At 38.3% G+C, this 25680-nt stretch overlaps 1 protein-coding gene across 2 annotated transcripts in view; it reads left to right on the forward strand.

Moving 5' to 3' along the window:
• The window catches only part of PPP4R3A (protein phosphatase 4 regulatory subunit 3A), a 51960-nt gene that overhangs the window by 19936 nt on the left and 6344 nt on the right, over positions 1–25680 (forward strand). The window contains exons 5-12 of one of the 2 annotated variants that reach the window (XM_032287620.1): positions 8541–9158; positions 14389–14466; positions 14560–14676; positions 15125–15280; positions 17415–17546; positions 17650–17752; positions 19864–20022; positions 25310–25479. In XM_032287620.1, coding sequence (XP_032143511.1) covers positions 8541–9158; positions 14389–14466; positions 14560–14676; positions 15125–15280; positions 17415–17546; positions 17650–17752; positions 19864–20022; positions 25310–25479 — 1533 coding nt within the window. The remainder of the gene's footprint in view (positions 1–8540; positions 9159–14388; positions 14467–14559; positions 14677–15124; positions 15281–17414; positions 17547–17649; positions 17753–19863; positions 20023–25309; positions 25480–25680) is intronic. The other variant, XM_032287621.1, reaches the window with a different exon arrangement.

Here is a 25680-nt window from a genome sequence, read left to right on the forward strand (position 1 = left end):
TTTCTTTCTTTCTTTTTTTTTTTTTTGAGACGGAGTTTCACTCTTGTTACCCAGGCTGGAGTGCAATGGCGCGATCTCGGCTCACCGCAACCTCCACCTCCTGGGTTCAGGCAATTCTCCTGCCTGGGCCTCCTGAGTAGCTGGGATTACAGGCACGCACCACCATGCCCAGCTAATTTTTTGTATTTTTAGTAGAGACGGGGTTTCACCATGTTGACCAGGATGGTCTCGATCTCTTGACCTCGTGATCCACCCACCTCGGTCTCCCAAAGTGCTGGGATTACAGGCTTGAGCCACCGCGCCTGGCCGTGTCTTTCTTTTTTTTAAAGAAATTTTTATTTATTGCATTTTAGGTTTTGGGGTAAATGTGAAGAACATGCAAGATTGTTGCATAGGTACACACATGGCAGTGTGATTTGCTGCCTTCCTCCCCTTCACCTATATCTGGCATTTCTCCTCATGCTCTCTCTCCCCAAGTCCCCACCCCCCGCTGCCCCTCCCCTATTTCCCCCCTGACAGACCCCAGTGTGTGATGCTCCCCTCCCTGTGTCCATGTGTTCTCATTGTTCAACAGCCACCTATGCGTGAGAACATGTGGTGTTTGATTTTCTGTTCTTGTGTCAGTTAGCTGAGAATGATGGTTTCCAGGTTCATCCATGTCCCTACAAAGGACACGCACTCATGGTTTTTTTATGGCTGCATAGTATTCCATGGTGTATATGTGCCACATTTTCCCTGTCCAGTCTATCATCGATGGCATTTGGGTTGGTTCCAGGTCTTTGCTATTGTAAACAGTGCGGCAGTGAACATTCATGTGCATGTGTCCTTACAGTAGAATGATTTATAATCCTTTGGACATATACCCAGTAATGGGATTGCTGGGTCAAATGGAATTTCTGTTTCTAGGTCCTTGAGGAATCGCCACACTGTCTTCCACAATGGTTGAACTAATTTACACTCCCACCAACAGTGTAAAAGTGTTCTTATTTTTCCACATCCTCTCTAGCATCTGTTGTCTCCAGATTTTTTAATGATTGCCATTCTAACTGGCATGAGATGGTATCTCAATGTAGTTTTGATTTGCATTTCTCTAATGACCAGTGATGATGAGCATTTTTTCATGTGTTTGTTGGCCTCATATATGTCTTCTTTTGTAAAGTGTCTGTTCATATCCTTCGCCCACTTTTGAATGTGCTTGTTTGTTTTATTCTTGTAAATCTGTTTTAGTTCTTTGTAGATTCAGGGTATGAGCCCTTTGTCAGATGGGTAGATTGCAAAAATTTTTCCCATTCTGTTGGTTGCTGATTCACTCTAATGACTGTTTCTTTTGCTGTGCAGAAGCTGTGGAGTTTGATTAGGTCCCATTTGTCTATTTTGGCTTTTGTTGCCAATGCTTTTGGTGTTTTGGTCATGAAGTCCTTGCCTATGCCTATGTCCTGAATGGTTTTGCCTAGATAAAACCCAGTTTTCTTCTTGGGTTTTATGGTGTTAGGTGTTATGTTTAAGTCTTGAATCCATCTGGAGTAAATTTTAGTGTAAGGTGTCAGGAAGGGGTCCAGTTTCTGCTTTCTGCACGTGGCTAGCCAGTTTTCCCAACACCATTTATTAAACAGGGAATCCTTTCCGCATTGCTTGTTTTTGTGAGGTTTGTCAAAGATCAGATGGTTGTAGATGTGTGGCGTTGCCTCCGAGGCCTCTGTTCTGTTCCATTGGTCTCTATCTCTGTTTTGGTACCAGTAGCATGCAGTTTTGATTACTGTAGCCTTGTAGTATAGTTTGAAGTCCAGTAGTGTGATGCCTCCAGCTTTGTTCTTTTTGCTTAGACTTGACTTGTCTATGCGGCCTCTCTTTCGGTTCCATATGAAGTTTAAGGTGTTTTTTTCCAGTTCTGTGAAGAAGGTCATTGGTAGCTTGATGAGGATAGCATCGAATCTGTAAATTACTTTGGGCAGGATGGCCATTTTCATGATATCGATTCTTCTAACCGTGAGCATGGAATGTTTCTCCATCTGTTTGTGTCCTCTCTTATTTCACTGAGCAGTGGTTTGTAGTTCTTCTTGAAGAGGTCCTTTACGTTCCTTGTTAGTTGTATTCCTAGGTATTTTATTCTCTTTGTAGCAATTGTGAATGGCAGTTCGTTCTTGATTTGACTCACTTTAAGTCTGTTATTGGTGTATAGGAATGCTTGTGATTTTTGCACATTGATTTTGTATCCTGAGACTTTGCTGAAGTTGCTTATCAGTTTCAGGAGATTTGGGGCTGAGACGATGGGGTCTTCTAGATATACAATCATGTCCTCTGCAAATAGAGACAATTTGACGTCCTCCTTTCCTAATTGAATACCCTTTATTTCTTTTTCTTGCCCGATTGCTCCGGCTAGAACTTCCAATACTATATTGAATAGGAGTGGTGAGAGAGGGCATCCTTGTCTAGTGTCAGATTTCAAAGGGAATGCTTCCAGTTTTTGCCCATTCAGTATGATATTGGCTGTTGGTTTGTCGTAAATAGCTTGTATTATTTTGAGATACGTTCCATCAATACCTAGTTTATAGAGGGTTTTAGCATAAAGTGCTGTTGAATTTTGTCAAAGGCCTTCTCAGCATCAATTGAGATAATCATGTGGTTTTTGTCTTCGGTTCTGTTTATGTGGTGAATTATGTTTATAGGCTTGCATATGTTGAACCAGCCTTGCATCCCCGGGATGAAGCCTACTTGATCATGGTGGATAAGCTTTTTGATGTGCTGCTGCAATCGGTTTGCCAGTGTTTTATTGAAGATGTTTGCATCTATGTTCATCATGGATATTGGCCTGAAGTTTTCTTTTCTTGCTGAGTCTCTGCCGGGTTTTGGTATCAGGATGATGTTGGTCTCATAAAATGATTTGGGAAGGATTCCCTCTTTTTGGATTCTTGGGAACAGTTTCAGAAAGAATGGTACCAGCTCCTCTTTGTATGTCTGGTAGAATTTGCCTGTGAACCCATCTGGACCTGGGCTTTTTTGGGGGTAGGCTCTTAATTCTGCCTCAACTTCTGCCCTTGTTATTGGTCTATTCAGGGTTTTGACTTCTTCCTGGTTTAGGCTTGGCAGGGTGCAAGTGTCCAGGAATTTATCCATTTCTTCCAGGTTTACTAGTTTATATGCATAGAGTTGTTTGTAATAATCTCTGATGATGGTTTGAATTTCTGTGGAATCTGTGGTGATATCCCCTTTATCGTTTTTTATTGCATCTATTTGATTATTCTCTCTTTTCTTTTTTATTAATCTGGCTAGTGGTCTGTCTATTTTGTTGATCTTTTCGAAAAACCAGCTCCCGGATTTATTGATCTTTTTTGAAGGGTTTTTTGTGTCTCTGTCTCCTTCAGTTCTGCTCTGATCTTAGTTATTTCTTGTCTTCTGCTAGGTTTTGAGTTTTTTGGATCTTGCTCCTCTAGCTCTTTCAATTTTGATGATAGGGTGTCGATTTTAGATCTTTCCTTGCTCCTCATGTGGGCATTTATTGCTATATATTTTCCTCTAGACACTGCTTTAAATGTGTCCCAGAGATTCCGGTATGTTGTGTCTTCATTCTCGTTGATTTTGAAGAACATCTTTATTTCTGCCTTCATTTCATTGTTTATCCAGTCAACATTCAAGAGCCAGTTGTTCAGTTTCCATGAAGCTGTGCGGTTCCGAGTTAGTTTCTGAATTCCGAGTTCTAACTTGATTGCACTGTGGTCTGAGAGACTGTTTGTTATGATTCCCATTCCTTTGCATTTGCTGAGGAGTGATTTACTTCCAATTATGTGGTCAGTTTTAGAGTACGTGTGATGTGGTGCTGAGAAGAATGTATATGCTGTGGATTTAGGGTGGAGAGTTCTGTAAATGTCTATTAGGTTTGCTTGGTCCAGGTCTGAGTTCAAGTCCTGGATATCCTTGTTAATTTTCTGTCTGGTTGATCTGTCTAATATTGACAATGGGGTGTTAAAGTCTCCCACTCTTATTGTGTGGGAGTCTAAGTCTCTTTGTAAGTCATTAAGAACTTGCCTTATGTATCTGGGTGCTCCTGTACTGGGTGTGTATATATTTAGGATCGTTAGCTCTTCTTGTTGCATTGATCCTTTTACCATTATGTAATGTCCTTCTTTGTCTCTTTTGATCTTTGTTGGTTTAAAGTCTGTTTTATCAGAGATGAGAATTGCAACTCCTGTTTTTTTTTGTTGTTGTTGTTGTTGTTGTTGTTTTTTTGCTCTCCATTTGCTTGGTAAATCTTCCCCTATCCCTTTATTTTGAGCCTTTGTGTATTCTTGCGTGTGACATGGGTTTCCTGGATATGGCACACCGATGGGTTTTGGCTTTTTATCCAATTTGCCAGTCTGTGTCTTTTGATTGGGGCGTTTATCCCATTTACATTTAGGGTTAATATTGTTATGTGTGAATTTCATCCTGCCATTTTGATGCTAGCTGGCTGTTCTGCCCATTAGTTGATGCAGTTTCTTCATTGTGTCGATGCTGTTTACCATTTGGCATGGTTTTGGAGTGGCAGGTACTGGTTGTTCCTTTCTATGTTTAGTGCTTCTTTGAGGAGCTCTTGTAAAGCAGGCCTGGTGGTGATGAAATCTCTGAGTAATTGCTTGTTAGTAAAGGATTTTATTTCTCCTTCACTTATGAAGCTTAGTTTGGCTGGATATGAAATTCTGGGTTGAAAGTTCTTTTCTTTAAGGATGTTGAATATTGGCCCCCGCTCTCTTCTGGCTTTAGGGTTTCTGCTGAGAGATCTGCTGTGAGTCTGATGGGCTTCCCTTTGTGGGTAACCCGACCTTTCTCTCTGGCCGCCCTTAGCATTTTCTCCTTCACTTCAACCCTGGTGAATCGGATGATTTATGTGCCTTGGGGTTGCTCTTCTTGAGGAATATCTTTGTGGCGTTCTTTGTATTTCCTGGACCTGAATATTGGCCTGCCTTGCTAGGTTGCAGAAGTTTTCCTGGATAATATCCTGGAGGGTATTTTCCAACTTGGATTCATTCTCTCCGTCACATTCAGGTACACCTATCAAACGTAGATTAGGTCTTTTCACATAGTCCCATATTTCTTGGAGACTTTGTTCATTCCTTTTTACCCTTTTTTCTCCAATCTTGCCTTCCTGTTTTATTTCATTCAGTTGATCTTCGACCTCTGATAGCCTTTCTTCTGCTTGGTGTATTTGGCTGTTGAAACTTGTGTATGCTTCACGAAGGTCTCTTGTTGTGTTTTTCAGCTGCATCAGTTCACTTATATTCCTCTCTAAGCTGTTTATTCTCATTAGCACTTCATTAAACCTTTTTTCAAGGTTTTTAGTTTCTTTGCATTGGGTTAGAATATGTTCTTTTAGTTCAGATAAGTTCTTATTACTCACCTTCTGAAGCCTGTTTCTGTCAATACATCACACTCATTCTCCATCCAGCCTTGTTCCTTTGCTGGTGACCAGTTGTGATCTCTTGGGGGAGGAGAGGCGTTCTGGATTTGGGTGTTTTCATCCATTTTGCACTGGTTTCTTCTCATCTTTGTGGATTTATCCACCTGTCGTCTTTGTAGTTGTTGACTTTCAGATTGGGTCTCTGAGTGGATGTCCAGTTTGTTGATGATGAAGTTATTTCTTTCTGTTTCTTAGTTTTCCTTCTCACAGTTAGGCCCCTCTGCTGTAGGACTGCTGAGGTCCACTCCAGGCCGTGCTTGCCTGGGGATCACCTGCAGCAGCCTCCACGCTTTTGCTGGTATCTGCAATCCTGAGCTACTCCTAATCAGGCATCTGTGAACCTCAGCCGCCACAGCCCAACGCATGGCGCTGGCGCGCTCCCGCTGCCCTGCACCTGCGCTTCTGGAGGGAGAAAGAGCGGAAACGGAAAGCAGCACAGTGTTTCTTTAACTTTGGAATTTATTTCAAACATATACTCTACTCATCTGTGCTTTTTATAAATTAACCTGTTACACCATCCCTTTCCTTCTCTGAAAAAGAAAAAGACTAACATTTATATCTGAATACCATCCATCTTTAGCTTTTCTTGGCTTTCTGTCCAACTGTTATATTTATAGCAATTTGTACAGATTTTGTCTTGTAGAGTTCTCCCAAAGAAGGAGAGGTGACATTAATGAGTTCAGACTATGTTAACAGCATCTGTTATTCAGATTAATCTTGTTGTCCTCGCTTTCGTCTTTCGGAATGAAACAGTCTCACTCTGGATACGGTCTTCTGTTATGCCAGTACTTAACTGAGACCTGAACTGGATTTGTCATTGTCATGCCTGGATCTCCTTTAGTATTGTCTGATTTTTTTTTTTTCCCCCTGAGGTGGAGCTTCACTTTTGTTAGCAGGCTGCAGTGCAATGGTGCAGTCTCAGCTTGCTGCAACCTCTGCCTCCCGGGTTCAAGGGATTCTCCTGCCTCAGCCTCCTGAGTAGCTGGGATTACAGGCGCATGCCACCAAACCCAATTTTTGTATTTTTTTTAGTAGAGACGGTGTTTCATCATGTTGGCCAGGTGGTCTCAAACCCCTGACCTCAGATGATCCGCCCACCTTAGCCTCCCAAAGTGCTGGGATTTACAGGTGTGAGCCACCGCGCCGTTTATTGTCTGATATTTACTCTACTTTTCCTTGGTCTTTAATGCTGTAAAGCTTTCCATCATCTAAAGTTGGGCACAGATCATAGTAGTTGGATGCTTTCTCTATAGTAATTCTGTCACTAGCTGTTTTATATTCTTTCCTGGTATTCCCTCCCAAAGTTTACATAGTTTCAGTATGTTCAAGGTGTTCTCAGTCACTCTTCTTATGGGTTCTGTCTGAACTTCTCAATCATGTTCAGGATCCTAGATCATTCCAAGAACATCATTACATTTTGCTGAGACATTAAATGTTTCTCTGTTTCTTGAACCATGTTCACCAATTTTTGTCTCAGCTCGAAAATATGGCATTCTTAATAAGGGAACTCCTCACTTTTCATTTGGTTTGCTAATCAACATCTAATGTAATTAACAAATTTGGAACCAGTGTGAGACCATGCCAGATACAAGCCATGAATGTGACTTGCTTCCTTTCAGTGCTGCTGTCCACTTGGTTACGGTCAAGATCATATCACCTTGCAGCACATTTCAAGGAAAGTATTGTAGGTCATCATCTCTTCTAGTATCTATCAATGTGTCTCTTCATTGCGCTAAGCAATTTAAGTTCCTTGCCTTTTTCACATAAGGTCTAATTTTTTCATCCCTTTACCATTCTTCTTGGCCTTCTACTTGCTTTAGTGGTCACTGTCCCAAATTCTAGGGACAGCTTAACAAAATTCGTTTCATTTCGGATTTTATCCTTGACCTTTCTTTACAAAGAAGGAAAAAAAGCCAATAAAATGTATTCAAGGCTGGGCGTGGTGGCTCCCGCCTGTAATCCCAGCACTTTGGGAGACCAAGGCGAGCAGATCATGAGGTCAGGAGTTCCAGACCAGCCTGGCCAATATGGTGAAACCCCATCTCTACTAATAATACAAAATTAGCCGGGCGTGATGGTATGTACCTGTAGTCCCAGCTACTCAGGAGGCTGAAGCAGAATAGCTTGAACACGGGAGGCAGAGGTTGCAGTGAGCTGAGATGGTGCCACTGCACTCCAACCTGGGCGACAGAATAATACTCCATCTCAAAAGAAAAAAAAATGTATTCAGTAATGTAAATTACCTTTATAATAAGAACCCCTACAGTGGCATAAAATTGGGTCTTATGACACATTTTCGGGCTTCTGAAGGGATCTTGAAGGCCACAGGTTAGGATATGTAGAAAGGAAGATATTTTCCTGGTTTGGTTACTTAACCTTCAGCAGACCTTTTTTGGGGATAACTCTACCAGGTATAGGTTGTATTTACTTTATATATGGTTTCATTTTATATAGGTACACTTGTATTCTACCTAGTGTTTTTTAAATCTTATTTCTGGGCTGTCAGTATTTATAGCAAATCAGTGACTCACTTTGGTCAAAAGTCTGTTTGTTCATGCTCTGGCCCTTGCTATCTACAATTGATGTTAAATATTTTCTTTTTTGCTTATAATTATATATTTTTTCTGTGACCATAACATTATGATATTTGGTTTTCACCTCAGAGTTAAATATTAAAAAGCTTGGTGGTGGCACCTGTTCTTTAGCACAGTCCTAGGACTGTTTCTGAGACTTGCCCTGGTCTGTCAGAAAAGAGGGTCAGGGATATGAGATGTTAGTGGCTGTTTTAGCATCAGGCTTTTATGTTGTGCGTCTGCTGAGGGCTGTTTCATAACAGTCTCACTTAGTTTAGCCTGTCCTAGAAAGTTGTTCTTGCCAGCAAACCTCATACTTTATAAGGAAGCTCATTCTGTCTTTGAACTTTCACTAACTTCCTTAAAATTGAAAGTGTACTTTATTTGGAGAAATGTAACGTAGAAAAGTAGACAATTTTGTCTTGAAAACTATTGTTATAGGTTTCTTACAACATCTCTTGTATTCATCTTAGAATATCATTTAGGTTGCTGGTCAGCTATTATATATTTTGTTAGCAATTAAATTTTTTTCGTAGGTTCAAGGAAAGGACCCTTCCGTGGACATCACTCAGGACCTTGTGGATGAATCTGAAGAGGAGCGTTTTGATGATATGTCATCTCCAGGCTTAGAATTGCCATCTTGCGAATTAAGTCGCCTTGAGGAAATTGCAGAACTTGTGGCATCGTCTTTACCTTCACCTCTTCGTCGTGAAAAACTCGCACTGGCACTAGAAAATGAGGGTTATATTAAAAAGCTCCTGGAGCTTTTTCATGTGTGTGAGGATTTGGAAAATATTGAAGGACTGCACCACTTGTATGAAATTATCAAAGGCATCTTCCTCTTGAATAGAACTGCTCTTTTTGAAGTTATGTTCTCTGAGGAATGTATAATGGACGTCATTGGATGTTTAGAATATGATCCTGCTTTATCACAACCACGGAAACACAGGGAATTTCTAACAAAAACAGCCAAGTTTAAAGAAGTGATTCCCATATCAGATCCTGAGCTGAAACAAAAAATTCATCAGACGTACAGAGTTCAATATATACAAGATATGGTTCTACCAACTCCTTCGGTCTTTGAAGAAAACATGTTATCAACACTTCACTCTTTTATCTTTTTCAATAAGGTAGAGATTGTTGGCATGTTGCAGGTGAGTCAGATCATTTCCTTTTTTCATACTTCAAGAGATGCAGCAAAAACAATTTGCTCCTTTAAGTACATACGTTGAGTTTTAATTTTGTTAATGTTTAGTTATTTGTGAGATATTTTAAGAGATTATAATATACAGTAATACTACGAGACCAGAAGGTTGTTGTATCTAGGGTAGGAGAGGTAATAAATGTAGTTTGAAGAAATTACAAGGAGATGTGTTTTTGTTTTTGTTTTTTGGATAGGGTCTTGCTCTGTCGCCTAGGCTGTATAGGGTAGTAATGTGATCTCAGCTCACTGCAGCCTCCACCTCCGCTTCCCTGGCTCAAGCAGTCCTCCCACCTCAGCCTCCTGAGTAGGTAGGACCACAGGTGTTCACCACCACACCTAACCAGTTTTTATATTTTTTGTAGAGTTGGAGTTTGTCATACTGCCCAGGCTGGTCTCAAACTTCTGAGCTCAAGCAATCCTCCTGCCTCGGCCTCCCAAAGTACTGGGATTACAGGTGTGAGCCGCTGCACTCAGCCTGATTTTTTTTTTTTTTTTAATAAACATGGGGTCTTGTTCTGTTGCCCAGGCTGGAGTGCAGTGGCACAGTCATAGCTTATTGCAACCTTGAACTCCTAGATTTGAGCCATTCTCCCACCTTAGCCTTTCTAGTGCATCCTAGTTAAGACTGCAGATGCATGCCACCACACCCACCTTTTAAAAAATGTTTCGTAAAGATGGGATCTCACTTCATTGCTCAGAATGGTCTCAAACTCCTGGCTTCAAGCAGTCTTCCCACCTTAGCCTCCCAAAACGTTGGAATTACAGGTGTGAGCCACCATACCCAGCTACAGGGGGATAATATTAATGAAATGGTTGAATTCTGAACTTCAGGGTTATTAATCAATGAATTATGCATAGAATAGAACAGACTGGAAGAGGAAAGAGTGAAGCATGAAGCCAAGAGAAATGTTACTAAATACGGAATACAACTAATGAGAATTGTGGGCTAGGTGCTGTGGCCTGTCTCTACCAAAAAAATTAAAATGAATTTGTAAAAATCACAGGTAATGATAGTAGAGGTCTAGTTTGAGGGTCTAGGGAATGTAGCAGAGGAGGCAATTATAACTGCATGTATCACTACCAAAAGCCACATTTTGGTAATGGGCGTGCCGGTGGCTGAGTTAAACTCCTGTGAATTTGCGTTTTGGCTCCATCTGTTATTTAATAACTCCCACTAGCTGTGTGAGTTGGGCAGCCTTCTTAACCTCTTAAAGCTTCAGTTTCCCCATCTGAAGAATGGTGACATTAATGCCTACCCTGTACAGTTGTCTGAAAATTAACTGAAGTCAGGCATGTAAAGAAAGTGTTTAATATAATGTACAACTCAGGATAATTTTTAAAAATACCTATTGACAGTTGCATATTAAAATGTAAATTTTTTTCTTATAGTATGCCCAGTCTCTCTGATCTGGTGTTTTAGGACATTTGCATCATAGTCCCCTAGGGTGCAGTATCCTGAATTCTGCACAAAACACAGAGTCAAAGTCTCTGAGAGCTAGACGATAATTTCATTTGTAACACCCCTAAAATTAGAAAATCTCTCACTGTATCATCCCAATGTGTGAATTGGCCTATTCTAACTGACATAGAAGTTTACCGTAGTGGCTCATACCTGTAATTCCATCACTTTGGGAAGCCAAGACAGGAGGATCGATTAAACCCAGGAGTTAAAGACTAGCCTGGGCCTGGGTTCAGTGGCTTACACCTGTAATCCCAGCTCTTTGGGAGGCCCAGACAGGTGGATCACCTGAGGTCAGGAGTTCGAGACCAGCCTGGACAACATGTTGAAACCCTGTCTCTACTACAAATACAAAAATTAGCTGGTCGTGATGATGGACACCTGTAATCCCAGCTACTGGGGTGGCTGAGGCAGGAGAACCTCTTGAACCTGGGAGGCAGAGGTTGCAGTGAGCTGAGATCATGCCATTGCACTCCAGCCTGGGCAACAGGAGCAAAATTCCGTCTCAAAAAAAAAAAAGACTAGCCTGAACAACAATAAACTCCAATAAAAAAAAAATTAAAAATTAGCCAGGTATGGTGGCGCATGCCTATAATCCCAGCTACTTGGAAGGCAGAGTTGGGAAAATTGCTTGACCCCCGCGAGTTCAAGGCAGCAGTAAGCAGTGATCATGCCATCGCATTCTAACCTGGGCAACAGTGAGACTATCTCAACAACAAATAAGTTTATGTGGTACAAAGAAAGATTGGTTATTTGCACACACACACACACACACACACACTCACACACCCACCCACCCACACACCCCCATGTTGTTTTTGATTCTTTGATGCCTATAATATTGTAAGAATAACAGATATTTGGGAGGCTGGGGGTGGGTGGATCACTTGATCTCAGGAGTTCAAGATGAGCCTGGCCAACATGGCAAAACCCCGTCTCTACTAAAAATACAAAAATTAGCTAGGCATGGTGGCGGGTGCTATAATCCCAGCTACTTAGTAGGCTGAGGCAGGAGAATCGTTTGAACCCAGGAGGTAGATGACCATCCGTCTATCCTAGCTACTTTGGAGACTGAGATGGAGAATCACTTGCACCTGGGAGGCAAAGGTTGTATTGAGCCAAGATTGTACCACTGCAAATAAATGTAATATGACTTGGAAGATCTTTTAAGACTTTACCTCAGGTCTTCAAGTAAAATAATTATTTGAAATCTGAATTTATTAAGTATAGAAAGGAAGCCAATAAATGTAGTAGGAGCTGTTTGGTAACACATGTCACATATGAAGCAATGTGTTTAATCTTCGTGTCTGTTCCTGTTTAGAAAATTTTTTATTTCTTAAGTAGTGGTAGCTAGTGATGGGCAAAAAAAGGAAAACTATGAATTAAAATAGAAAAGGCATTTTACCTATAACTGCTTTCCTAGAGCTAGTAATTCCAGTTCATACTGACTGATTTGACATGTTTTCCATTCATTTAAGATACACATGTAAACAAATAATATAGGCAATGCAGTCTGCTAAGTACAATAGTAGTCCTCTATACAGCATCTTGTGATTGATAATGGAGGAAGTAGTAGGATTCTGGTTCCAATTTCTTTTTGTTCTTTAATGAGGAGCTGGTTTTCCCTAGGTAATGGAGCCTTGATGTTCTGGTCCAATTTTGATTCCTAATTTCCTTGGATAGTCCTGAGTTCTCCTGGTCGTTTTCTTTAGCTTCATATGGTTCTGTTTTGTTATGTGGTGATTTGTCACTTCTGTGTTTTCTTGGTCTTCATACATGCAAAATGCCAGTTTACTCATTAAGTATGAATAATTTCAAGTTGTTAAATCTTTGCTTCACTGCAATATGCTGTGTAAAATACTGGCTGCCAGTATGTCTGTTTTTCTTAATGCCGGACACTTCTACCCAAAGTGCTGCTGTGAACATTTTACAAATATTTTAGCAAGAAGTGATTGAGGTACAGTTTAATGCAGGTTCCTGCCCACTTTGTGTAGCCCCCCAACACACATAATATCACACCCTCTTGTTAAGATTGGTTTATTCCTTTGTAGTACCATAAACATCCTTATTTTCTCTACTTCTATACCCTGAACTGCAGCAGTTCAGAGAATGCCTTTTTTTAACCATTTGATATCCAGTTGGTAGAATATATAGTATATAGGGATATATATCTTGAAATTGGATCCTATTTGGGTAACAAACATGGTGAAGATCATATTAATGAGGTATGACCTGTTTGTACATTTTAGAAAAAGTAAAGAGGAGAGTAATAACCAAATTAATTTAGTAGTGCCACAGAAGATTTTTCTGTAGCATTCACAACAGTGAATGTGGAGCTGATAATCTAGTGGGAGCTTGCATACACATCCATGTGTATGTGTATTTAGAGTGAGGCATGTCTAGGCCTGGAGTGGTATTGACTACTTCCACTAGCTGAGGTAGTATGTAATTAAAATAAAATTTGGGTCAGGCATGGTGGCTCATGTCTGTAATCCCAGCACTTCAGGAGGGCCAGGCCGATGGATTGCTTGAGGCAAGGAGTTCCAAGACCAGACTGGCCAACATGGCAAACCCCATCTCTACTACAAATAGAAAAATTAGCTTGGTATAGTGGTCTGTGCCTGTAGTCCCAGCTACTAAGGAGGCTGAGACAGGAGAATTGCTTGAACCCAGGAGGCAGAGGTTGCAGTGAGCTGAGATGGCACCAGTGTGCTCCACCTGGGTGACAGAGCAAGACTGTCTCAAAAAGCAAAACAAAACAAAAACCAAGATCGTGATGAAAAACTAGTGGTGAGAAACTGACCAGGCAATCAGGAAGGGTATTGGGCTTGGGTAAATTTTAAAATCTGTGTCTCACTTATAAAATGAGGAAGTAATACAAAAAGTTTAAAATTTTGATTTTTAAATAATTGAGTTACCCTCTATATCTTTAAAACACTAAAGTAGCTTTATCTTCATTTTCATTCTCATTTCAGAGGTTGTAGAACCTACTTTTTAAAAGTTAAGGTTATAAAACTTATAAAAGTCAGGGATCAACAAAGGTTGGTCCATGCCTATTTTTGTAAATAATGTTTTATTGAAATACAGCTGTACCCATTCATTTACAGTTGTCTGTGACTACTTTCATACTATTGGAGCATGGTTGAATACTAATAGTAGAGACCACATGGCCCACAAAACTCAAAATATTTACTATCTCGCCTTTAAATAGGCTTACAAAATAGAGCCTTGCCAAAATTGTATTCTTTAATAGTTTGGTTTTTCTTTCTCTTAAAAACAAACAAACAAAAAAAGCATTGCCATACCACTTTTCCTTTTTTCAGTTATTGTCATTTATTATAGCGTCATAAATTATAGCGTCCTGAAATTATACTTTACAGCGGGACATGGTGGTTCACGCCTGTAATCCCAACACTTGGGGAGGCTGAGGCAGGCAGATCATGAGGTCAGGAGTTCGAGACCAGCCTGACCAACATGGTGACACCCCATCTCTACTAAAAATACAAGATTAGCCTGGCATGGTGGCACATGCCTGTAATTCCAGCTACTTGGGAGGCTGAGGCAGGAGAATCGCTTGTACCTGGGAGGCGGAGGCTGTGGTGAGCCGAGATTCTGCTGTTGCACTCCAGCCTGGGCAACAAGAGTGAAACTCCGACTCAAAAAAAGTTTTTTTTGTATAATCTTAGCATTAACATAATTGCATTTGTCCTTTGTTTCACAGGAAGATGAAAAATTTCTGACAGATTTGTTTGCACAACTAACAGATGAAGCAACAGATGAGGAAAAAAGACAGGAATTGGTAAGAAATTAGAAATTATGAAAGGCATAAAAATAAAACAACAAACGTTTTATATTGACTTAATCTTTTTTTTTTTTTTTTTTTAAATTTCAGGTTAACTTTTTAAAAGAATTTTGTGCATTTTCCCAAACGCTACAGCCTCAAAACAGAGATGCTTTTTTCAAGACTTTGTCAAACATGGGCATATTACCAGCTTTAGAAGTCATCCTTGTAAGATTGTGTCTCCTCATTTTTAGTTACCATTTTGTATCCCAAAATTAATATTTTTAGTGTAACATGCAAATATTCTATTATAGCCAATATTTAATATTAGCTGGGTAGTTCATTAAGTTAAAGAACCTATAAAATTCCAGTATTAGACAGTTTTCACACAATATTGAAAAAATGCAGTTAAGTAATTTTCCATAATTTAATGATAATTTGTCAGCTTTGCAGTTTATTAGCTGAAATGTTAAAATATAAAGGCAAACAGAAATAAATGATTTATAAAGTATAATTTTATCCATACAATAAGAGTTTTATATGCAGAAGAATTTCTTTGACTTTTCTTTTACATTACAGTTTTTTTATATGTTGTTTTGTTAGGTTTGGATATTTACATAATTATAGGGGTTGTATATTTATAATTATAGGATAAATAAATGCTTTTTGTCTGCAGGGCATGGATGATACACAGGTGCGAAGTGCTGCTACTGATATATTCTCATACTTGGTTGAATATAATCCATCCATGGTACGAGAGTTTGTCATGCAGGAGGCACAACAGAATGATGATGTAAGTAAGAAGTTAACAGAGCAAAAAATAACCAGCAAGGTAAATATTATTTGTACTAATAGTAAGTATTTATACATAGGAAGCTAACTGTATTTATTCATTTTTAAGATTTAAACTGTTGCTGTGGAAAAGCGTAGCCATAATATCAAATGGCTTATTGTTCTCTAAATTGGTTCCTGCCTCAGTTTATCAGTTTGTCATACAGCAATTACTTATGTGCATTTAAATTGCCTTTTAAAACTTGATGTTAGGGTATTTTTTGTTTTCAATTCTGAAGTCAACTTGCTATGTTGTTTTATTTAAATCATTTAGTCAATCAGTTCTTGTATCTAGGGAATTATGAGTAAGTTACCTAGGAAAACATTGACTTTAGGGTAGGTTCTCAAAATCGTCGAGAATGAAGAAATGAAGCATGGTTCCTTAAAATACCCAGGGCACTGTTTCTTTACTGCCTAGCCATAGAGAACGAGCTGTTAATATTGTTCACAAACACTCACATATTCGTATCTGAGCTACACCAGATTTTAAAGTAATACAGAATATATGCTGGTAATGTGAAGGGTGCTTCTGGATCACAAAGTGTGTGATGTGTGAGAGCACTACATGTGTGTGCTCTTCATTATTTTAAAATAATTGAACCAATGATTCTGATTTTCCTCCTTCCCTCATAACATTTTGGAAGCAACTTTTTACTTAAGAATGAGTAAGATAGTCTGCCCTTAGCGCCTTCTTAAGGGAGCGGGGCGTGGGGAAAATCTGAGCAGAAGAATTCCAGCCTATGGTATTTTTACGAAATAAGAAAATAGACTGTCTTACTTTTTGAAAAGATCCTAATTAATGTGTTGTGACGTCAAAAGGAAATGGAATGCCATATAACTGCTGTTTAAGGTTTTATTTTTAAAGTATAGTGCAGGATAAGTGCAAAAAAGCACTAGTTCAAACTGTTGAATATTATGTTTTTCTTTTGTAAAATATTCATGTCAGCCCTGCAGCATAGCAACACTCTCCTTTACTACAAAAAATAATTTTTAAAAATTAGTCAGGCATGGCGGCATGCACCTATATTCCCAGATACTCAGGAGGCTGAGATGGGAGGGTCTCTTGAGACCAAGAGTTTGACTCTGCAGTGAGCTATGATTGTTCCACTGCATTCCAGTCTGGGTGACAAAGCCAGACCCTATCTCAAACAAAATTCTTAAGAACCAAAATATCTGTATTATTGTAAATAAAGGCTGTTCTTGTTGGTCCCATTAGCCCATGAGCTGAACATGTGAACATATATTGATACACCTCAAAAATACTTTACTCACACACAGTAGGACTCTCTCTCTCTCCCCCTCTCTGTCTCTCTCTTTTGCCACAGGGTAACATTTCAGTCAGTAGCACTTTTGATTCCCACTCTTCTTGATTATCATTTCCATATACTGTCTGCATTTTCTCTGTCCCTTGTTCATCCTGCCTTTGCATACACACAGGCAAGAGCAGGGATTTTCTCACTGAATCCCTCTCAATTTTATTTACTACTTAGGCAGGGAATACCAGTCATGATAGGGCCTCAGGAAAACTAGCCATCTTTATCTTTGATATTTAGAGTGTATATATTCCATTTGTTCTCTGCACTCTCTAAATACCATAGTCTCATTTTCCTCAATTTCAGGCATTCAGATAACAACTAATTTTTTCCTAAATTTATTTTAAAAGGAAATTTTATATCAACTTATACAAATGGAGAATATATATCATTGGCTATAAATAGAATGACTATAAAAATAAAAGAAAGTAGAATGATCTAAATCCCACCTAAATATTCTTACTGTTAAAACTATGGTCATAAAATCCATTGGCTTTCTTCGGAAGGTAGATTACATTATTAAAAAGTTATAAAGATCTATTATCACCAAACTGAAACTTTGCTTTTGCTTTACATCAGAGGAATTTAAAGATAATAGACAAATTTTTTTTCGGTACTCTTTAGGGCTACATCCCTGCACCACACTTTAGGGAATGAAACATTGTCATATGTCCTATCAGATAACTGATAATAAACATTTCACTTTGCAGTTAACAAAACAGCTAGAGCCTGGGTATAATGCTGTAGTATGTGTCTTAGTTTTTGCTTTTTCCATTCTTTCTTATAATAAGTGATCCTTAGTATGTCTGTTTCTCTCTCCAGGATATTTTGCTCATCAACCTCATTATAGAACATATGATTTGTGATACAGATCCTGAACTTGGAGGAGCAGTCCAACTTATGGGCCTGCTTCGAACTTTAGTTGACCCAGAGAACATGCTAGCCACTGCCAATGTAAGCGATGAGTATTTTTCCTCTTTTTCATAGCTAGTATATTGTGTATTGCTGGTAGGAACCAGTGCAGTTAAACTTCATGGAAGTATTTTTGATTCCTTAGAAAACAGAAAAGACTGAATTTCTGGGTTTCTTCTACAAGCACTGTATGCATGTTCTCACTGCTCCTTTACTAGCAAATACAACAGAAGACAAACCTAGTAAAGGTAAGATAATTCAGGTTGGTAGTTAAGTTCTCTGTTTTTGAATGGTGAATTTAAAGTTGATGTTAAGTAAGCGTTTTTAGGAGGCAGTTAGAGGGAGGTAGAGGCTGGAAGTATACACCTTTTAAAAAGTAGCAGTCTTTTTTTTTTTTTGCGGGGGACGGAGTTTCGCTCTTGTTACCCAGGCTGGAGTGCAATGGCGCAATCTCAGCTCACCGCAACCTCCGCCTCCTGGGTTCAGGCAATTCTCCTGCCTCAGCCTCCTGAGTAGCTGGGATTACAGGCACGCGCCACCATGCCCAGCTAATTTTTTGTATTTTTAGTAGAGATGGGGTTTCACCGTGTTGACCAGGATGGTCTCGATCTCTTGACCTCGTGATCCACCCGCCTCGGCCTCCCAAAGTGCTGGGATTACAGGCTTGAGCCACCGCGCCCGGCCAACAAAAAGTAGCAGTCTTTAACAGTTCAAACCATCAGGTTAACATAGAGGTCTTAATAATGTTTATTTGTTTGTATGTTTTATCGAAAGCAACCTGGAGTATTAATAATGTATTTTGAAAAGAAAGGTTCATGATAAAAATTTCCCTACAAGTACTATAACCAGATAACAGAAACATGTAAAAGAAGAAATAAGATAAAATTTTGTTTCTTTCCGAATTTTAAAATAATTTTTTGTTAAACAATATTTGCATTCAGTTTGCATCTACACTGGTGAAATATAAATAGAAGTCAGTAGCTATGAAAAATTCATTTTAAATTATTTGTACTCCAGATGTATAGACAGAACTAGGATTTTTGCACAATATTAAGCTATTTTTATTTATATTAAAGATACGTTAGGGTTTATTTTTGCATTTTACTCATTAGAGCTTTAGCTTTTGTGTGTGTGTGTGTTTAATTTAGGAAGTACTTTTAGGGTATTCATTCGGGGAATTCCTTATTTAAGCTTTAGGAGTAAATACATTATTTTGTTACTTGAATTTTTTTTTTTTTTTTTTTTTTTTTTTTGAGACAGGGTCTTGCCCTGTTGCCCAGTCTGGAGTGCAGTGGCACAGTCTTGGCTCACTGCAAGTTCTGCCTCCCAGGTTCAAGCAATTCTCCTGCCCTAGCCTCCTGAGTATGTGGAATTACAGGCGCCCGCCACCATGTCTGGCTAATTTTTGTATTTTTAGTAGAGATCGGAGTTTTCACCATGTTGGCCAGGCTGGTCTCGAACTCCTGGTCTCAAGTGATCTGCCTACCTTGCCCTACCAAAGTGCTGGGATTATAGGCGTGAGCCTCACACCCAGCCTTGAATTCTTAATGTAGCATAGTTAACTTACAGCATAGCACTCACATGAAATACATGTTAAATTTACTTTTTGTATAACTCCAGAATCAAGTCTATGAAATGTGAATATCCATTTTTCTTACCTGTTTTATTCATACTGGGTAAAGCTTGAGGTGTCTTTCCAAACCACATGTTCTATTCCTCCAACCTTTATTAAGATAAGAACTCATTGTGATTTTGTGGAAGAACTGTGTAATTATCTTAATGTGGGGGAAAGAAAGAAAGTGAACCCTTCAGAGGCTTACTGCCTGGTGAGGAGTAAAGATAAGTCAATGATTATAATTCAGTATAGGCTCGTTACAAGTAGTATAGGAGGCAGAAAACACATTGTTCACCTCCTTCCCAAAATCAAAGGAGCAGGGAGAGAGAGCAGTTGCACCAAAAATGACATGGTGTCTGGTAGAAACTCATATGCTATGTATACATCTGTTAGAGAACACGCTAAGACACTTGGTAAAGGGTCCTTGAAGTTCAGAATAAAGCAGATACTCTAGATTTGTATCCTAACTCTGCCTTACTAACGTTTCCAACTCGGGTCTACTTAGTTAATAGATTCATAATGTGAAACCAATTCCCCATAGGGTTGTTAAAATTAAATGTAAAAAATAAAAAACACCATTCCTGGCACACGGTAGATATTCAGTAAATGCTGATTTCCTCCTTCCTAAAGTTAAAATATATGGTGAGTAGAAGGGATTTTACTTGATTGGAATTTAAGTTCTTGTATTTTAGAAGAAAAAATGTTAGCCATTAAATATAATTAATCGTGTTTTGTTTCTTTAAGATGATTTTCAGACTGCCCAGCTATTGGCACTTGTATTGGAATTGTTAACATTTTGTGTGGAGCACCATACCTACCATATAAAGAACTACATTATTAATAAGGATATCCTCCGGAGAGTGCTAGTTCTTATGGCTTCAAAGCATGCTTTCTTGGCATTATGTAAGTGTTAATTACTTATCGTCTTTGTATACTGTCATTTTGGTATTTTTATATCTTATTGCCCAAATGAGAAGACCACTGATCACAGGTCGAGAGACCTAGGTTGTAATACTGGCTCTGCCACTGATAATGTAGTTTTGCAATGTTGAGCAGTTGTTTTTCTTGACTCTCTCCTTACTCAGTATACAGCAAGGGAGTAGAATGTATCTACAGCGTTATATTCCATTACTAAAACAGCACCTTTGATCATTTTACCTTGGATATTTTATAGCAGGGGTGGCAAACTACAGCTGAGGCCAGATCCAACCCCTGTGATTCTATAGCCTACAAGCTGAAATACGTTTTGTTTTTAAAAGGTGGCCTGAGAAGAGGGAAATGAATATGCTACAGAGACCATATATGTGGCCCACAAAGCTTAAAATATGTACCAGGTGAACCTTTATGAAAACATTTGCGGAGCAATATAGTCTTAAAACACGATTGTTCTTAGACATAAGTTTTTCAAAAATTAACTTTCACAGTGTTCTTAAGACCCTAGTTCATTAGAGAAAACCATGTTTCTGAATTGAAAATAGGTTGATCCAGAATGTTCTTTATCAAGCAGCAGCTAGACATCTCAGGTAATGAGTTTCCATATGTAAGTGGGCTTTATTGGTAAGTTGTTAGACCAAATTTAGGGGGCCCCTAGAGGTTCTGTAAGATTTTTTGCTGGTAACTTAATTTTTGCCTTGTGGGTTTTAAAGGTAAGTGTGAGTGTTTTGTTGTTGTTGTTTTAAGTAGTTGTAGTCATCCACTAGAGGCCTGAAGATACATATATGTGTGTGTGTGTGTGTGTGTGTGTGTGTGTGTGTATACATATATAGATAGATATATATATATTTTTTTGCTAATCTTCTTTACTTCATTTCTAATTGTTTTGCTTGATTGATTTTTTTAAAATCCTTAAATCATAATACAGATTATTAAAATAATTACAAATTAAAATTTATAAATAAACAGCAAGGCACAGTGGCTTACGTCTGTAATCTCAGCACTTTGGGAGGCTGAGGTGGGCAGATCACCTGAGGTCAGGAGTTCAAGGCCAGTCTGGGTAACATGGTGAAACCCCGTCTCTATTCAAAATACAAAAATTAGCCAAGTGTAGTGGTACACATCTGTAGTCACAGCTACTCAGGAGGCCGAGGCAGGAGGATCCCTTGAACCTGGGAGGCAGATGTTGCGGTCAGCTGAGATGGCACCATTGCATTCCAGTCTGGGCGACAGACCAAGACTCTGTTTCACCTGCCAACACCCCCTGCCCTAAAGAAATGATAAATTTTATAAAAGCAACATTGCTTTATATTAAACTTCCTATTACAGTGACATTGTATTCATTTTTCTCATATACCTATCACAGATTGGGAACATCAAGGCCAAGTTTAGCGGGGGAGTTTATAGCTCTTTGACTTCTTCTTTCATGTTGACAATAGAGGGTTTTGTGCAAGTGTGGAAAAGGGGGTTTGAGAACAGAATGGAAAAACTAAGTAAAGGAATAAATATAGTTTTACCAAATATATTAAAAACCGTACATTGATTAAAAAATTTTTTATACATTATCTGAAATCAAGATGAGTCTTAGAGTTAATCCATTTATGCCTAGTGTTCCATTATTGGAACACCAAGCTTGTGGGAGTTTTATATCCTGCTCAGGGTCATCGCCAAGGTCTGATGTTCTACAAAAAAAATTTGCAACTTCTGGCATAAATGAATTAATGGCATGTCATTATAATTGGTAGTTCCTCGGTGGCATTTTAGATTTGATTATTGTCTATACATCTGGTTTACTAGGAAAATGAAGTTGGTTATTACCTGGACTTGGCTATCAGGGGAATCAAAGTACAACAATTATAAACACTATATTAAGATGTGTTTGGAAGCATAGTAGAAATAATTTATTATAATTTAATGAGGCAGATGAAAAATTACACAAAAGTGATAAAACTTTTTTTTTGAGACAGAGTCTCTCTTTTTCACCCAGGCTGGAGTGCAGTGGCACAATCTCAGCTCACTGCAACCTCTGCCTCCCAGGTTCAATTGATTCTCCTGCCTCAGCCTCCTGAGTAGCTGGGATTACAGGTGTGCGCCACCAATCCAGCTAGTGTTTGTATTTTTAGTGAACTATGGGAGAGAATCTTTTAAGCAAATGAAAGTTTATTGTTGGAAACTAAGTATGTTAGCAAAATCTTAGTTATGTTTCATTGTTGATATTTTCCAAACTGAGTCAGGTTATCATTAAATCTAACTCTTCCGAATGACTTCCTCATGTACCTCTCTTCCCAGGGTTGAGGATACAAGTGTCTTCCTAACAAAGATGCCTGTCATTAGGAACAATCTTTTTTGAACTGGCTTTATTGTATGCAGTAGGAGTTTTTGTCAAAGATTTCTAAGAACTAAATAAAAATTTCAGGAAATGTAAGATATTTGTGGTTCTTCTGAGAAAAGTGTACATTGAAGTATTCAGTATAGTATTTTAAAGGAGGGTTTATTGATATTTTAGTTTAGATACACACATATAAATACAGACAGTAATGAGCAGCTAAATGTAAACAATTTGGGGATTTAGGGAGCTTTTAATTTTTTTTTTTTTTTTTTTTTTTTAAAGACGGAGTCTTGCTCTGTCACCCAGGCTGGAGTGCAGTGGCACGATCTCGGCTCACTGCAACCTCTGCCTCCCGGGTTCAAGCAATTCTCCTGCCTCAGCCTCCTTAGTAGCTGGGGTTACAGGCATACACCACTACGTCCAGCTAATTTTTGTATTTTTAGTAGAGACAAGGTTTCATCATGTTGGCCAGGCTGGTCTTGAACTCCTGACCTCAGATAATCCGCCCACCTCACTCTCTCAAAGTGCTGGGATTAGAGGCGTGAGCCACCACACCCAACCTAATTTTTTTTATTTGCTGCTGCTTAATTAGTATATTTTGTCATATTTAAAGATAACTAGTTAAGTATGTAGGTGGGTCCAGCAATCCTTTCTAAACTCCGTCTTTATAGGCTAGATATCGGTTCTATCAGTTTCCTTGGCCGTATTAAGTTTCTTCGATCTTACATTGTAGCCCATTGGCGCATACTTTATGTTGTTTGAGGGTGTTTTGTTGTTCTTGTTAAAAATATGGAAATCTTAAAAAGGAATGAAATAAAGCTTTATTGTAGAGGCACTTATTCAGCTATCATTAGTTACAAGGTAAAAAGCCACAAATTATTACATGAAATCTCATATTTTATAAAGTACAGATGAATAGTGGTTTTTAGAGATGATTGAAACTAACCACAAGAGGTTCCTGGAATGTTAATGAAGGTTAGAGATATGAGTGGAAGCAGAACGTGCTTTACATTGAAAATCCAGTGGCAGTGCCAACTTGGGCTTTCTCCACTCTACTTTGAATGACTTGACTTCCTGGATCTTTCTGGTAAACTTTTGAAAGCAACTTTTTACTCAACTGCAAAGAATAGTGGTTGGATATTTTTGATGCAGGTTTCTTTTAAGGGATGGATTTGAGTGGTGATAACACAAAGTTCTCAATGTGAAAATATAAGAGCAAATGGAAGTAAGGACTAAAAAGACCACTAGAACCGCATTCTGTCTACGCCAGCAGTTTCTGGATAGAAGTGCTCTTGAAGAAGTGCAATGGTGCCATCTGCATTCCCTTGTCTTAGTGAATTTCAGGAAGGGAGTTTTTTACTCATGTAGGAACTATAGTCAGACAAGGGGTCAGTGTGTGTATGGTAGGACACAAGTCTCCACAAAGCCCGAAAAGTTGGAGTATGAATTCTTAAAATAGTAACACTCCTGCTAAAATTACTAAAAGTTTAAAATGTGGTCTATTAGCATGATCTCTTAAGTACTGATTTTTATTCCTAACAAATGGAACTGCCTCAGTAAGTTCCTTTGCCAAATAACCTTAAAAATACAAATTGAAAATATTGTTTTGGGAAAATAAACCCTTGTTAGACTTTGACTTACCACACAGAAAGATGCCTCTTAGTGTTTAAAATGTCTTAGTTCACAATGATTATGTTTTTAAAAATATTCCGTAGTTTAAAAAATAAAATGCAATTATTATTCTATAAACTATTTTGAAACTCCCTGCCCAGAGTGTTTCTTAAGAAAGATACACTCTTAAATAAGTTGCATTGTTAAGGCAGTTAATAATCAACTGTACCTAATTGGGCATTCACTTGTGGACCTCTTTTCTGCCAACTAAAGAAAAATTGAGCTGCTTTACTCCTCTGCCTTCCCACCCAGAAACCGTGTCAGCATGGTTGCCTGGCTACCTGCTCATGAAGGACTTGATTAATAGCAAATTGGCAATTTAACGAGCCACTTCCATGATCTCCAAAGAAATCAAAATACAAACACAATATTTAATCTTGCCAACCGAAGACGATGTGACTGCATGAAGTGAGTATGCTTTTTTGCACTGTTTACAATAACTGGGGCATTAACTTACTGATGATTCCATTTAGGTAAAGAGGGCTTTGTTGAAGTCTAGCTGTCCGAGTATATTTGTATCTTGATGAATGGTGACTTAAGTAACTCCCCATACCTCAAGATGTAAATATACCTTTTAATCTGTAAGTTAAAGCCTAATTAATTATGAAAATGAAAACTGGAAAAAAATTAAAAAGCATACTCGCTACAATAAGCATAGAGGACCACATTTTAAATAACATCCTCTCAAATTATTTCTAAACTATGGCAAGGCAAATTTGGGGTCATGCAGATTTTTGTGGGTTTATGGCCTTTCTATAGCCACATCCACAAATAAATAAATAAATTTCCACAAACTATGATGCAAAATAATAAGAGTGTCCAAAAAAATATTGAAGATCAAATTATACAGTGGATTGCCCTAATAAAACATCGTTTTTTTCTATTATGGTGGATATAAAAGATCATGCTGAATTTTTTTCATCTTAAGTAGTGTGATAGGCGCATTTGTTTGTCTTAGCTTTTATTTTAGATGTAAATTACAGTTTGGTCATTAGTAACTTTTATTTTCAGGATTTTTCTTCTGGCTTTCCAAGACTTGTGTTCTATGATGACATATACTACTTTTAGAAGACATTTTTCTGATAACACTTTCATAATCCTTATCTTTAGGTTCATAGTTCTGGAAGTACAAACATCACTACACAAATATTGATATACATTAAACAGGTTTTTTTGGTTTGGTGGTTTTTCTGTTTGGTAAGTCTAAAGTATGGAAGAGTGGTATGTGATTTAAACAACAATGCCTCTGTGTTTCAGGTGCCCTTCGTTTTAAGAGAAAGATTATTGGATTAAAAGATGAGTTTTACAACCGCTACATAATGAAAAGTTTTTTGTTTGAACCAGTAGTCAAAGCATTTCTCAACAATGGATCCCGCTACAATCTGATGAACTCTGCCATAATAGAGATGTTTGAATTTATTAGAGTGGTAGGTTCTGTATTTTTAATTAGAATTTTTGTTTTAGTTGTTTGAGAAAAATTGAATTTGCATTACCTAGTATTTTGGCTTATTTGAGATTATTATATTTGGAGAGAATTTTTTAAATAACGAAACTACCAAAAGCCTGTGAGAGATTTGATTCTAACTACATCTTAACCTTTCAGCAGCTACAAATCTTGTTTTGGCGGC

The sequence above is a fragment of the Sapajus apella genome, unplaced genomic scaffold (genome assembly GCF_009761245.1).
Source record: "Sapajus apella isolate SASKATOON/1434 unplaced genomic scaffold, GSC_monkey_1.0 scaffold20, whole genome shotgun sequence".
Lineage (NCBI taxonomy): Eukaryota > Metazoa > Chordata > Mammalia > Primates > Cebidae > Sapajus > Sapajus apella.